Source organism: Colossoma macropomum, unplaced genomic scaffold, assembly GCF_904425465.1.
Source record: "Colossoma macropomum unplaced genomic scaffold, Colossoma_macropomum, whole genome shotgun sequence".
In the NCBI taxonomy this organism is placed as follows: Eukaryota; Metazoa; Chordata; class Actinopteri; order Characiformes; family Serrasalmidae; genus Colossoma; species Colossoma macropomum.
In genome coordinates, this window is record NW_023494799.1 from 33,666,460 (window position 1) to 33,682,850 (window position 16,391).

At 38.1% G+C, this 16,391-nt stretch overlaps 1 protein-coding gene across 1 annotated transcript in view; it reads left to right on the forward strand.

Annotated features, from left to right (window-relative positions):
• Positions 1-384: 384 nt before the first annotated feature.
• Positions 385-16,391, forward strand: part of chrna7a (cholinergic receptor, nicotinic, alpha 7a (neuronal)) — a 31,233-nt gene continuing 15,226 nt past the window's right edge. The window contains exons 1-4 of the mRNA XM_036587224.1: positions 385-552; positions 7,504-7,643; positions 10,015-10,059; positions 13,397-13,506. Of these exons, the coding sequence (XP_036443117.1) occupies positions 498-552; positions 7,504-7,643; positions 10,015-10,059; positions 13,397-13,506 (350 nt within the window). The 5' untranslated portion in view covers positions 385-497. The remainder of the gene's footprint in view (positions 553-7,503; positions 7,644-10,014; positions 10,060-13,396; positions 13,507-16,391) is intronic.

The window sequence follows — 16,391 nt, forward strand, 5'->3', positions numbered from 1 at the left end:
GAGGACTCACTCGCAGGTGCCCTCTGCTGTTTAGCAGTCCTGTTTTTGATATAATGGGGGGAATAGGAAGTGGCCAGGCTCCTCATAAACCGGCTCTGATAACACTCTGTTTGGACTGTGCCTCTTAAAAACCTCCCTTTGGAGGGTCACATAGCCCTTAACCTTCGCCCTACCCCTCCATCTCAACAAAAATCGGGACACCCTATCCCTAGACGTCAACGCGCAAAACGCAGGGCTCAGGGCTAAATGGTAGGAGCGAGGGGTGAAATGGGACTGGTCCTTAAGTATTGGAACAGACCCTGAACATTGGCGCCAATCAGAAAGGGGCGGGGCAGCTGTAGCATAACGGCTCTCTCCCATCCGCCTCCACTTTCCCGCATTCCACACAGGGGCTCAGGGCGGTTAGCAGTAGTGAGCTGAGGCTGGGGGATATACAGGTTTCAGAGGAATTTTGAAGACAATTCCAGCTGTTTTTCCACCACTGTTTTCCCACCAAAATGGGAGTTTGTGATGTTGCTCTTTGCCTCGCAGTCACAACCTGCTTATGGAGAGGTAAGTAAAGCGCTTGGCTGCCTTTTGCAGAGAATAACTGCGAATGTCTCTGAATCAGCGCTTATTGATTTGGTTCATGTGTGAATTAATCAGCTGAGGCGCTTTAGTTCATCTTTAAAAGGCTCAGCAGTTCTTCATACAGTACGTGTGGGTGTTAAGAGTTTTACAGGTTTCAGGGTTTGCTCTTTTGCTGAGGTCTGTTCAGCATTTAAGCCACAGCAGCCTGTCAGTCAGGGCTTTATTATCTTAACCAAAACACTGAGCAACTTCGAGCCTTGGCTAAAACCTGGACTGTGTTTGTGGAGTCTGTGAGGAGGTAGACTGTCTTTATAATATCCAAGGAGATGCTGAGACTCTGTGAGGAATAGTTACAGGGCTGGTTGGTTGCTTCATCCTATTTTCATTAACCTCCAGTCCACTTGTGTAGAAGCACTTAAAGGGGAATTCCACCAGACTTTCAACATTTCTGAATAATTCAGTCCTTGAAATGTAAACAAAGTCATGAAATGGTTCATTGAAGAGGCTCGGATTCCTTTACAGTGGTGGTGATAGGAACCAGGGATCACCATGTCTGCAACACAAATATAGCCATTTTATTTACTATCCTAAACCACCCATGAATCTACATGTGCCTTCTGAGTTTTCATGTATAACGTTGTTGATGTTAAAATAGTCATAAATCTGAAACAATAGGTTTTTTCCCTAGACACTATTTTGCTTTACAGCGCCTTACGTGCATCCCTCCGCCATGAATGGGTTAAAATAAATGGATTTAAGTACATTTTATCACAAAACTATCATAACACATTGTCTCAGACGTCAGGCTGCACATATCTAACCACTTCATGTAGTAACTTTCTGTGGGGAAGCTTTTAGAGGTGGACGTCTGGTTCCTATCACCACCACTGTGAACAGTTCTGACTCTACGTTTCTCTAGAACGGAGCATTTCACACCAAACCACTCTGAATGACTCTGTTTACATCTCAACCATTTAATTATATAGAATTCTTGAAAAATTAGTGGAGTTCCCCTTTAAGTCTGATTACATTAGTTAGACTTTAACCTTATCTGGCAGCTCCAGTAGGTTTATTTATTGAGATGATTTTGGAGATATTGAAAAAAGCACTTGCGTGTTTGTCCATCTACAAAGCCCCACTGGTGACATCCTGTATAAATAAAAATAATGTGTGGCCACGACTTAGTAAGGTGTGGGAACAAGATAATTAAGTTGTGTCCACGGCATAGTAAGGTGTGGGAACGAGATCCTAATGTGCAGCCCAACTTAGTAAGGCATGATCTCGTTCCCATGCCTTATTAAGTCATGGCTACGACTCAATTATCTCATTTCCACGCCTCACTAAATCATGGCCACGCATTGGGATCTCGTACCCACATGTTAATAAGGCATGGCCATGCATTAGTTTGATTTATACGGGATGTTACCAGCAGGGCTCTGTATCCATCTGATATTTGCATTCATTTTCTTACTGTTGTACTGTTTCCAGTATCAGCCATACAGTGGTCATAAGTATGCGTATGTGTATAATAGCCAGACCCTAGGCTACATTAGCATCTATTTTTGGTTTTAAAATGAGAATTAGAATTCTTCCTTTATAAGATAAAACTCAGAGTAGAGCTATTTTGGGTTATTAAGTCACACAGAGGCTCCATGTAGTCACTCCTTATTAGATACACCTACTTTATATCTACATTCAGTTTCTCTGCATAATTTGTTGGCCTCCCTTTAACCCGTTCTTCAATGGTCAGGACACCCACAGGACCACCACAGAGCAGGTATGACTTGAGTGGTGGATCATTCTCAGCACTGCAGTGACATTCTGCAGTGTACATTTACTGTCCACTCTGTTGGACACCCCTACCTTTACAGTCCCTCTTGTAGATGTAAAGTTAACGAAGTTGTTGCTGCACAGTTTGTATAAATGATCCTCTAGTCCTTCATCAGTGGTCAGTATCTGACCATAGGACACTGCTGGCTGAATATTTTTGATTGACGGGCTATTCCCAGCCCTGCAGTGACACAGAGTTGTTTAAAAACCCCAGCAACTAGGCCATGATCATGAAATTACAGCTGACGATTAATTGCAATACAAATAATTGCAATTCACAATTAACTGTCTGTTTTTGTTTATTATGAGCAACTATTACAGTGCAAGCCTAAAGTGGCCCAAACTACCCAGACTGGCTTAATTAGCTATCTGTGACCAACAAACCAACACAACTCCAGCTCAAATAAACAAACACTATTCACCACTGGCCTCAGCACCAAATCATACGATAGAACTTCTGTTTTCATAAGACCAATAATGTGTTTTCTGCTTTCTTTTATTGAGATTTATTTGCCGTCACCAAACAGATGAAAACACACCCCATTCCCATTCTGTTTGTTGTGACGTATATGTAGGATTGTGAAAGTTAACAACTGTGGAAAATTATTGTAGTCAGCTTAAATTATTGCGATTAGATAATTGTGAAAACTAGCAACATTGCTGTGATGGCATATCATGAAAAAATTTGACCTTGCAGCCTTGTGATGATGGATTTTACAGATGCACAATGATGTCAGAATCATATGGATATTGGCAGATAATGGCTTTAGAAAGTTATCATCACCAGACAGATGTTTAGATTTAATTGATATTTTAAGCTAATATCTGATGATGTATTGATTGTATGATTATGATTGTAAGGGTGCAGTTAAAAAAGCTAAATATTGTTGCTGTCACAACAAAACCTTGTATCCCTAAAAAATGCAGGAGAAAAAAAAAGATATTATCAACTTCCAAGGTAACACTATAATATTATAATAATATTAAATAATGATAATATTCTAAAATATAAAAATATCACATATTATTACAAGTTAACATAACTAGATGTTTTCCCAGTAATTCTGGGGTATTTTTATTGCGCCATTGGTCATTCGTCAGGGCAGCTGCCATTTTCAAATTCTGTAAAAAATAAAAAACAAAACAGTGATACAAGTCTTTCTTACTGCTTTTGTGCTTATGTTACTGGAAGTTGAGTTGGGAATACAGAAAAGTGAATCGCTTTTTTTTCAAGACTTTTATTCAAGAAAATACTTTTTTTCTGCCGTGCTTGAGCTAAGACGACTCCTTTTATTGCCTATACTACTGAGCATCCCATCTCTAACCTCCTGAATTGGTGAATATTGATGTTGCAATGTCTGCATTATTCTTCAAGGCCTCAGGGAGTCATTGAGCAGCAAAACTGCCTTTTTATACTTAAATGGGCTCTACAGCCCCATCAGTACCATTTAAAGGCTCCTTTTTAAGCTAGTGCAGGTTCACAGTCTCTGAATCAAATGTTTTCTGTCTCCTTCTTGTGACTGCTTTTATCCTTAATCGGGCACTCTGTTACGGAGTCTTTAATCACAGTACTTAATTAGTTTTTCATAGGGGCTTGGACCGCACTCCCATTTTCCTCCATCTTATTGACATAAGTGGAGCCACAAATTTCATTTGAGATTACATTTGATGCTTTGTCTCCATATACAGAATGTAGAGGGACTACATCTCTCTCTTCATCCATTTCTTTCTCGCTCTCTTTGTTTGGAGGAGATAAATCACAAGGCGTGGCTTTGAATTATACAAAAGTCTGATGTAATCTCCTGAATGGCCTGAGCGAAAGTTGATTATGAATGGCTGTGATCTTAAGGGAATTTAGCCTGACACAATGAAAGCCTTCATCTCAGACCCGGCTGTGAGCACAGATGGGTCTGTGAGTGAATGAAGTGATGAGTAAGACACTGCCTCATGAGAGGCTGGTGAAAAATGCAAGCACAGGTTTTGAGCATGTGAAGAGAAAAAGACACCAATAAAGTGTGTAAAGTTTGAGTGTGTATATAATAACGTCCAAGACTTTGGAATCAATGTTTTTATCGATATAAAAGCAATTTCATTGCTTTTATGTAAAATGATGGCAATTTTCTAGTTTCCTGTTTAACTTAACTAGTTAGACACTAGGAAGCTGTAGATAGTCCAGAGTGATGAACCAAGCTGTACAAGATTCTAAAATGACAGAAATGGGGCTGGGCAATGTGACGGTATTCATTATTATCTAAGGAATTACATGACAGTATATCACAATATGCATTTTTGAGTATATCATGGACTTAAAAACATTGACCAGCTGCACAATTCATTACAAAGAGAGCATAATTAGTGCTGTTTAATTGAAATTCGTGCAGCGCAGGATGTGAAATGTAATATAATGTAATATAAATAATTGTATTTCTTGTTTTTGATAGTATTTTATAAATCTGCCTCTCTTTTTTTGTTTGTTTCAACTTATCAGAAGTCAGAAATAATAAATACAGTGGCATTTTGTGTATTGTGAAAAGTTCTTGAAGTATTCTTGTGATCTTATATTTTTGCCATATTGCCCAGCTCTGTTGTCCCTGGTGGTCTAGTGGCTAGGATTCGGCGCTTTCATTGCAGCGGCCTGGGTTCGATTCTCGGGCAGGAAAGTCCTCTGTTTCTTGAGGGCAGTCGTGGGCTGGAGGTTAGGTGATGGGTTTTGTGACTGGAAGGATGCTAGTTTGATACCTGGAGCCAACAGTACATGATTGAAGTGCCTTTGAGCAAGGGACCTAATACGGCTGCCCACCGCTCTGGGCAAGTGTGCTCGCTGCCCCCTAGTGTGTGTTCACTAGTGTGTATGTGGTGTTTCACTGCATAGATGGGTTGAAATGCGGAGGTGAAATTCCCTGTGGGACTAATAAGGGTCACTTAACTCTACTAGAAAACTGTATAGCACTGAGAATTAAGTTATAGTAAAACTGACATCCAGAATTAATCATATTTCAAAAGTGAAGATCAAATCAATTTATCATTTGATTCAACTTCTTTTTCCTAGGGTTCTTGAACTGTTGAAAAACCTTTTAATAAATAGTTTGTAATATTTAAATCCATTGTGTTATTAGTTGTTATATATAGAATAGTGAAAATGATAACGTGTCTGATTAAATTGTAATGTGTATCTGATGAAATCTTATAAAACATCTTATTAAGTAGGAGTGTAACGCAAAATTCAAACCTTGATTTGATACAATACATATACAGCAAAGGTAAGGAGTACCTGAATATGTGCCTCATGTTCATATCGCTGCTTTCATAACAAAACTTTGTATCTCCAAAGTGATAACTTTACAGGAGAAGGAAAAACATACTTTTAATGTAAGTCAATGGAACCAGACTTTTTTCCAGTTACTTTTGGGCCGTTTTTTTTGCTCCATTCATAATGAGATTTACAAACAATGTAAAGGGCAACAGACATTTTCAAATTTTGTCAAAAACTGAAAAACGATAAACGTAGATAAGAGGTTTTGTTCCAACAGCAGTGAAATGTTAATATTATGTTAACGTTTCCACCATGTGTATAGCTGACATGCATGCTTACCAGGGGTGTAACGATGCACTTATTTTCAATTTTCAATGTTTTATGTGTAAAAAATCTTAGTAGCTCTTATATGCTACATAGACTGGTGTAACGGTGGCAGCCGGAACCAGTACAATTGCAGACAAGGCTAGAGTTAAAAGCTTTAATGCCAAAGGGATGATGCAAAACCACAGTCGTAAAACAGAAACAGATAGTCAAAAACCAGAGATCCAAAAGGGCCAGACAAAAAGCAAGGTCATAAACGGACAATAGGTCATACACGAGAAAAGGTTAACATACATAAAGGACCGCTCGTTATGCACAACTAGGTGGTGATACTTCGTGAAGTGAAGGTACAAACAGACTGGTTATATACACTGATGAACAGGTGAAGCTGATTAGAACTCTGGAGAAGTGGAGCTTTGATAGGTGGATCTGGACGAGTCTTGAGTCATGTGATGGAGTGAAGGGTTCTGGGAATTGTAGTCCGAGTTGTAGTCTCAGCCAGGCTGGAGGGAGGCATGACCACTGGTTTAGCTGAAATAAATAAGTCCCAAAACATCACCCCCCTGTAGTTTATAACTGATTTATAAAAAGCCCAGTAATATGAAAATGAGTGCATGTATAAAATAAGCCCACTTTACTCTGATATGACACTTCTAGAAGGCTAGTTTTGATCATAGAGTTTGAAAATGTTGATACACTGTTTTAAATGACATTTTTTTATATGTATTAAAATTGAATAAATGTATTGCTGCCTTAAATTTTGACTGAAAGAAGATCACTTAGAAGTCAAAATATCTTTCTAATCTTGTAGGGGATATTTGGGGATGTTTCTTTGATGATTAACATACCCCTGTGTAGTCAACTATTTGTTGATTTGTCAGTCTGAATGAAATCTTGCCTTTATTTGCATTTATTGAAGTGCACTACATACGATAGTAACAGCTGCTGGAGAGTTATGACCGGATCCGAGACCGCAAGGCTTTAAGCTCTGAGACGTAGCAGAAAGTCACTGATTAGAGTTCTGAATCAATAGGCTTACATCCAAACGAGCTGGACAAGCTGCTTGAGCTGATTTGCAAGCACTCCTTTTAGCTTCTAATTCACTTTTCCCAATGCTAAAGACTTCCTCTGTTTGCAGTTTGCAGCCCTTGATTGCTTGTCTCAGGGTGAAACTCAGCTACTCCAAGAAAAGCAAGTTACACTGTCTCAGATAATTAACCTCATCTTTTAACAGAAATAGTACGGTACTAGATTGTAATAGTAAATTTAACAAATTAGTAAAGAAAAAATGGTTAGTACACTTATTATGATTTACAGTAATGCAATACCAGTGCTATATTATGATTTGTATCACTTTTATTAGAGAAATAGAAATGTGTTTTCCATTAACATCAGTTGTTAGGTGAAACTTCAGTAAATAATGTGATTATACAACTGCATATAAATGACTGTAGTGTACATTGAATTTAATTAAATTGATTACCAGAACTACAATAATAACTCTAGACTTAATTCTGTCTTCACAGTGTCCCTACAAGGAGAGCATCAAAGAAGACTGTACCGAGATCTGATGAGAGATTACAACCCGCTGGAGCGACCTGTGTTTAATGACTCGCACACCCTCACAGTAAATTTCAGCTTCAGCCTGATGCAGATCATGGATGTGGTGAGTTCCGTGGCCATGGAATGAATCAGTTCATCTCATTAGGTGGGAGGAGGGATGGCGGGATTGTGTCGTTGCTTTTAAATAGCGTAAAGGTTTACTAGCAGCTGTTGCTGTAAATTTCTTGCACATCAATGTCTGAGTCATGTGCTTAATGTAAATGCACAGTGATTCAAGTAAAACACTGCCGCTGCACAGTATATTGTTTGCTGATTGTCATAGCAGTATTGGCCTTTCCAATACATACGTCATAGAAGGCACATGCAAATAAGCCTCTAAACGTCACTGATTTGGTTTAGCATATACCCAGGTATTGGGATGTGATCAGAAGTGTTTGGTAGCTTAAACCAGAAAAGACTTGCAGAAAGTGGGTATATTTACCGGACACAGAGGATTACAGGCTAATCAAGAAGTGTTGACGTTAATAACATGCATACAGAATGTAAATTAGACCACCAGTGAGCAGTCCAGATTTTGGCTCGCAGGTCCTAAGACATTTCATACTCGGTAGTATTCAAATAACTGAGTTGGCACCCCAAAAGTATTGAATTTCAATGCTCAGCCTTAATGCTGACCTATTACAAATGTTCCACTCAGTTGCTTTTTGTGTGGGTGCTTGGATGTTCATTTGGCTAAAAATGGTGCAGGTCGAGCTTTACCCACATCAAAGATTCATTAATAGTTAATGTATTTTTGAAATGTATCCAATAGGGCTGCATGATGTACCGTATCTTTTATCATTATAACGATATGAGTTTCCATGATACATTAACTTACACAGAGTGCTAAAATGATGTCATCAGATTGGTGGGAGAGCATTAAAAGCCCACCAAGTGCATCTCTACACACTCTACGCTCTCACACACGGAGAACAGATAAGTTAACCATTTCGCTAAACAGCCAGTTATAACATACATGTGTGTGATGACTATTCTCACTCTCAGTGTTCTGTGTAAAATGCATAGACCGTGTGGTAAAATGTTTGAAGCAGTGACGGCTACTGTTACAGTAAATCTGCAATATCATAAGGAGCTGTTGAAGAAATTAAATGTACATTTACATATATTTTATAGGTCTGTGTTGAAATTAAAAATACAGTTTTAAAGTAATTTGCCTGACGGAAAACACAAACAGAAAGAAATCCTGACTGGGTTCTCACATTTCCCAGGCAACACTTTCTCCACAAAGGGCACCATTAGCATTCAGCTTTTGATGCTTCATAAGAGCAGTGCTTCACTTCAGTAACGCTGTGCGTTCTTGTTCAGTCTTACAGTGCACAAAAAATGTGCTTGCACTTCTGATTTAAGTAGCTATTTAGTGAACGATACTTTTTTGCTATTTGTTTAAAGGAAAGGTTAGTTGGATTTCTGATTAAACAGCAAAATAAAGTCAGTACTTATGGCACCTCCAGTCAAACTACCTTAATAATTACAATATCCAACAGCTTTATCAAACATTACATTTTAAGTCCATATTGTGCTGCAATGTAAACACTATATAGTATTTTGTTTGTAATGTGCAGCCCTAGAAAATACGTTTCTTTTCTGTTCTTTTTTTTTGTTTTGTTTTTTGGATATTAGCACTTATCCTCTATTGCTTAGTGAAGGTCTGGCTTTTAGCAGAGTCCTGCAGTCTGGGTTCAATAAACAATTTGTCTGACATTTGGCTTCAGTAGATTGCAGATTTACTTTCCATCCACATTCAGGGAATGCTGCAGTGCCTTTAGCATTCAGAAATAACCCTGTCTGATCACTTAGGTGATAAGAGTTCTGATATATCCCAAATCCCTTTCCATATCTTCTTCCAGAGCACTGAACTGTACAGCCTCACGTCAGGAGTTCATCAGTTTGATCACTGGACCATGGGGTGGGCGCTGTGGCAATAAAACGTCAAGACTTTTTCACAATAAATGATAAATATTACAATATTTAGATGTTAAGATAAGGAACATACAGAAACCTCAGCAGAACCACATTTTAAAATGCCATCAAAACTGCAGTGATGTGTATTGACACTGCACTGCATTAGATCCAATTAAATAGGACCAATTATGCTGTTTTTGTAAAAAAACATTGGCCAGTTGGTCAGTGTTCTTTGAGTTTACTTACGATATGATCACAAAAGCATACTGTGATGTCATTTATCATGATAATGATAAATATTGCCAACCCTACTGTAACATAATTCTATGCATGCAGTAAATTTGTGCCCTAAATTAGCATCAGTGCCCAAAAAGAATACAGCCTTACACTGTTATACAGCCTGTAATGCTCAAATGTTTTTGTCATTTTTTAACATTCAATGTTTTTTGGCTGTGGTTGTTTGACTTTTGTATGTCTTTTGTTAATCCTTTGTTAATGCTTTGTTAATGCAGGATGAGAAGAATCAAGTTCTCACAACTAACATATGGCTCCAGCTGGTGAGATGCTATTTAATGCAGTTGAAGGTTGAAATCATTACTAGCTTTGTTTTGCTACGTAAAATCCTGCCTAAGCTGCACTGAATATATTCGGTTCAGTTGTATACAGCATTTCTACATGAATGAATATATTAACACATCAACACATTTTTATCTCTGTTTACTTACTTTTGACAATTTTTGTGTTGATGTAATACATTTTATTCATGTGGAAATTATGTACACATTTGAAGTGCATAATGCGTTTTCATTGTAAGTTTTACTTTGTCAAAATCAACACATTCACGGATGTGTCTGTAAATGTCTAAAGTTTAAGAGGCCCATGTCATGGAGAATTAAATTTGCCTTGCTTTTTGAATAACAAAATGGACTATATAAACATTATTAAAGTTTCAAAGTGTTCCATTTATTCCCCAGTCCATAGACTCCATGGAAACAACTGCAAAAACATTTTGAATTCGTTATTTTTGTGATGTCACAAAAATACCTACCTGGTCAACCTAAAACAGTTTAGTTCCTCCTATTTACAGTGAGATAATGATAATGTTTCGGCTTGGACTGCTTTATCAGAAAGGCACAATGTAAGTCAACTAGTCTAAGCAGTAGTCATTTACATATAGTCTTACATGCACGGCTACAAAAACAGCCTGTTTAATTCTATCAGATGAAGAGAAACTGAAACTGGCCATATAAAAATATATTTTTTTGGCACATAAAATCACACAAAGATTATAAGTGGATCTCAGGAGCAACAATAAAATACGAGAAAAATGTAATATTTGGGCCCATTAAACATATCTGTCCTGCACTGCCTCAGGCTATTTGGATAAGAGGGTAAAAAGAGATGTTTAGTATTATACTGTGCAGGGCTTGGGCTGCTTCTATCAGTTTAAAGTATATCTGGCCCTAATTGTGGATAACAGTCTGTCTTTATAGATGGATTTAACCTTTATCCGTGTATACTGTGAAATTTCCTGGCTTCCTGACATTCACATTAAGAAAATTAAGTAGCACACACAAATATTCAGCCGGACACTGTTAAACATCATATATCACAGTTTACAGCTAAGGAGAAAGTGCTTTATTTAGTTGGGAAAAATGTTGCTTGCAAGTAGTAAGTTAGTTTTCTGTTAGATGGCAAAGCTTGATGCTTCCAGACCAAAGCATGAAGCTCTAGAAATGAGTTCAACAAAAACATAGTGGCATGTTTAGTAGCCTGTTCACACTTCACCATTGAAGGGCCCATATCCTACATTTTCTTGTATTTTAATTTTTCCCCTAATTATATCTTATTACACTTTGTATACATACAAAGGTCTTAAAAGGTACATTGACCATTTATTTACCATTTTCCAACGTCTCTCTGTGCTTTAAAATTAAACAGGCAGGTTTTTGCTGCTGTGACAGACTGAAACATTCATTATAACTTCATTGTGAATGGGCGGAGCTAAACTGCTGCGCGCTACATAGACGTATGTATGTGAATACACTGGGTTTTTTTGGTGACATCACAAAAACAGTAATATTAAAACAGGCTGTTTGCAGCTTAGTTTCCATGTTTGGACTGCATAGAGTGGGGAGTGAAAGTTACATCTTTAAATTTTAACAGTTTACATTTTACATCAAAATCTTTTATGAAAAAAAAAGTGAGGAAAATTCACTTTTCCATGATATGGGCCCTTTCAAATGTGCAATGCTCATGAATTTTCTTTTGTCTCTGTTTTGTTGATGTAACATAAGGGGAACTGCACTGAATTTTCTACAAGAAAGTTTATGTCCATAATCACGAAATAAATAATAGAAATAGGAAAGAAATAATATTAGCTTTTTATAGAAATAGAAAGAAATAATATTCTTAATTAACTTTAAAGTAAACCTAAAATCAAAACTGACCTTTTTTACATTGTTCGTTTGTGTTCCATTGTGTCACATTAAGGGCAATTTATCGTACCGTAGAATTTAAAAGACGAAGTTCTTCTTCTGTGATCTTTGATCGAAGTGTAAAGATTTCTGCCATTTCTGTCAAACCTGGGACCTTCTGGGCCAAAGTGCTGTGGAGATTAGCGTTTACCCTCATCTAACACTCTGAATTAAGTTCATGAAGTTCTTGCTAATGAGCTGATGAGCTGAATCAGGTGTGTTTAATGAGGCAGTGTGCTGAAGTCTGCAGTGTTTTAGCCTCCGGACCGGAGCCCGACACATGTGCTCTAAAACATTTTCTGAATTCTGATTACATCAGTGTGCACAGGCAGGTGGGGAAAATAATATTGAAGGGGAAATTCCACAGATTTTTACTTTTTTTTTTTTGCGCAATTCAATCATTAGGATGTAAATAAAATCACAACACAACTCCATTTTTGAGGAACTTACTGAGTCAGAAGTGTTTACAGTGGTAATGATAGGAACCAGGTGTCTGAAGATTTTAATGCCACTAAAAGCTCCCTCGCAAACTGTCATTACATTAACATGACATATTAAAACTCAGACGACATGTGTTGGTTCAGCAGTGATTTTAGATAGTAAATAAAATAGCAAAGTTTGCGTTGTAGACATCATGACCTCTGGTTCCTGTCACAACCACCACTGTAAAGAAATCCAAGTCTGTAAGTTTCTCTACACATCATCATATTTCACATCAGACCTCTCTGAATGAGTCTGTTTGCATCACAATGATTGAATTTTACCAAAAAATAATGGAAAAAAATTTGGTGGAATTAACCTTTAACCAAAAATGTGATGCTTCACCTCCAATTCATCAGATTTCTAATTCATATTGACTTTAATGTATGTTAAAGTTTATTCCAAGTCATTTTGGACCATTTCTATTGGTCCTTTTATCGTGAAATGTTCACACAACGTAAAGTAAAACTGGCTGTTAACATGACAGTGAAAATATGCTATAAATTATCTCATTAGATTTAGAAGTTAGATAACCATGTAGAGCTGGAGAGCAGGCCACATCCTGATTCATGACAGTTTAGGTAAGCGGTCATCTGGAGAAGTCTTGTATCTCCAAAAAGAGAACCTTCCGGATGAGCAAAGGTTTCAGTGTTTATTCTGATATGAAGTAATTTAACTTCCCCTGACCTTTTGGTGGATTATTAGGTGTAGTGAATCCATAAAACTACTTTTAGCTCTAAAAGAGACAAAGCATCAAAAGCAGTAGGAAGTATGTGGATCAAACATTGCATTGCTTATTTTTTTACTTATTTATTTATTGTCCCACTGTGACCTTGTTTTATTATATTGCATGAAACTAACGTCTGCATCGTTATTACTGTTCACCCTTTATGGTCAGTTCAGGCGTAATGATGAATGTGCTGTTGTTCTCTTATAGTACTGGTACGATCACTACCTTAAATGGAATACCTCAGACTATCCTGGTGTGACGAGCGTACGATTTCCTGATAATCAGATTTGGAAGCCTGACATCTTGCTTTATAACAGGTATGTGGAATACTGTGCTCCTTGCGCTTCCGGAAAAATACAGCCTTCTTTATTTGTGTACGGTATTCGATAGCAGGCCTCCCAGGTTTGTGTCAGAGTTTATGGAGGAAGCTGGTAAATGGCCTGGAAAAAGTGCTTGTAACAAAGTACATGGAGGGAGAGTGTCAGCTCCGTAATGAAGAAAACAAGGTTTGAGCCTCGTTTGTCATTGTCTTTCCAAACACATCCTGCCCTGTACAGTTGATTATGTTGCTGAGAGTTGAACTTGCCTTCACCCCTTTACTGTAGTTTGAGACTCTTGGCAATTAACCCCTTAAAAAGCCACGGGCAAAGTTTTAGAACACACTTCTATAACCTAAGAATAGCTCAAACTGTAGTTACTGACTAATAAGCCTGGCATTTTACGGTGTTAATTTAGAAATGAAATAATAAACCAGAGAATATCAGCAGGGCTTAAATGGAGCATTGCCTGTTTTGTTCAGTAATAAGATCACTGGTGTATGCAGTGGCAAATGCAGGAAAAAAATAAATAAGTAAGGCGTTTGGGCTAATCATTACAAAACCTGAAGTTGTTTGTATATCCAGCCACTGTGAAATGTCAAGGGGGTAAAATGTCAACATTTCTATATATTACAAAACAAAAACTTAAGAAATATAGTCTTGCAAGTTTTTCTCTGCAGTGATGATGTACTGAATTGGACATATGTTCAAATAGCATATTGCATTGTCAGTGCATTTCAAAATGTAAATTTAATAATGTATTGGAATAATATTGGAATATATTTTCAATATATCACTTTTTTGAGCACTACACAGTTCCTATAGTCATCCTGCTTTTGCATAGTTCATAGAAATTGGAATTTCCAAGGATGAAGTGATGGAACTAATTACTGCTGTTCATCCCACAACTGGACCCAAGTCCCTCCACACTTCTTTAAACCGCCTTCATCGGCCTTGCTCCATTTTTAACTCATCGTAAATCTCAAGTCTGGTTTATTCCACTTTCGAATTTGGCCGATTGACGTCATTATTTAAGGACCTCCCTAGACCCTACAAACTTTATGAGCTCTCAACTCATTTCACTGCTTTCAGTTTTGTCCACAACACTGGAACAGGCTGTCCAAGCATGGCTATCTTGCCATCTTGAGAGGAACCAAACTATTGGGATACAAGCCAGGATGCTCAACAGACACCACCATCTTATCAGTCATTGAATCTCTCCACAAAGCCAAGAAGAACAGCATGTGTTTAGTTTTCATCTCCCTTGACTTGTCAGCTGCCTTTGGCACTGTGTACAACCAGAGGCTCATTTCAGTGCTTTCTATCTTGAGCAGCACTGGTCTTGCTTCTGGTTCTGATCCTATCATTGATCCTGCCAGGTGACCTGGATCGGCCCTGTCTCTGCCCCGCATAGCCTTGCTAGTGGGGTTCCCCAGGGGTAAGTTCTTGGTTCACTTCTGTTGTCCTTATGCATAAAGTCACTGGGATCAACAGTAGCCTTGCAAGGCTGCTCTCAACACTGCTACGCTGATGACACCCAGCTGTACTTCTCTTTTCAATAAACCACTTCCAACATCTCACAGAATATTTTAGACTGCTTTTCTAATATCTCTTCATGGATGGAGACCAACCACCTGAAATTAAATTAAAAGACAGAACTCATTTACCTATCAGCAAAGCACTTCCCTACGCTGGACCTCTCTATCAGTACGGACTTCTTCACGTCCATCCGTCATGCAGGGCTTTAAACCTCAGAGTTATCTTGGATGACCAACTTAACTTCTTAGATCACATAACATCTGCAACCAGACCCTGCAGATCACTTCACATCATCAGCAGAATATGACCTCTCCTGTCTGCAGAGGCTGCTCAATTCAGGTTATCTACAGACTGCACTACTACAATTGCCCGGTCTCAGGCTTTCTGTCATATGCCATTCAGAATGCTGCAACCTGTCTGGTCCATAGTCTGCCAGAGTTCTTCCATGTGACACCACTACAGAGATCACTCCACTATTCCTGTGGAAACAAGAATAAGATATAAAGCACTAGTTCTCATATTCCATCAAAGGGCAACATGCCAAGTCTTGCTTAGCGTTGCTTAGTGTTGTTGACCCTCAGTGGTTGAAATAAAGTGAACTCCACACTGCACATTCACTCAGTTTCGTCCATCCATCGTGGACTGAAAGCTCATTTTTTTAGGCAACACCCGGGTGTCACGCATCTCTCCGGCTCTGAAGTGTCCATGAACTCCATCTCCAGAATGGGAGATCACGTGCCTGCTGACCCTGCACAACACTCCAATCATTGTCCACACTCACCTGAATACTAATCTGGTTCACCTGTTCTTCTGGTCATGTGATTAGTTAGAGTTAATTTGAAGGCCAGGCTTTTAGATAAGTTTCTTTGCGAGGTATTGCTTCTTCTTGTGAGAGCTACTAAACAGTTTTTCTGATTGCCCTTTTGTATTTTTTTGACTTGCCTTGGATTCTTTGTCTTTTTATCTTTGCCCTTTGGATGGTTGCTTGGTTTTGTTATGTTTGTCCTTCTTTGTATTTTGACCTCTCTGGATTTGGCCATCGCCTGTTCATCAACTTTGAATTTTGCCAAAGCCCTTAAAAATAAAGCCTCATTTTTTATTTTATTTTATTTTTTTTTACCACGAGCGTCTGACTGGTTTGGTTTTGTTAGACTGGATTAATACCTTAATGCACGTATTTACTCTTCATTCTGAATCACTATGCTTTCTCTTCAATCCTGTTTTATATTTCACTTACTTAAAATACACTCTATTCATTCTCCTCTGTCTACACTTGTACTGATTTATTTAACTAGATCAAGTTCTGTATGGTTATTGTTTTTTTAGGCTATAAATTCTAGCAGTGT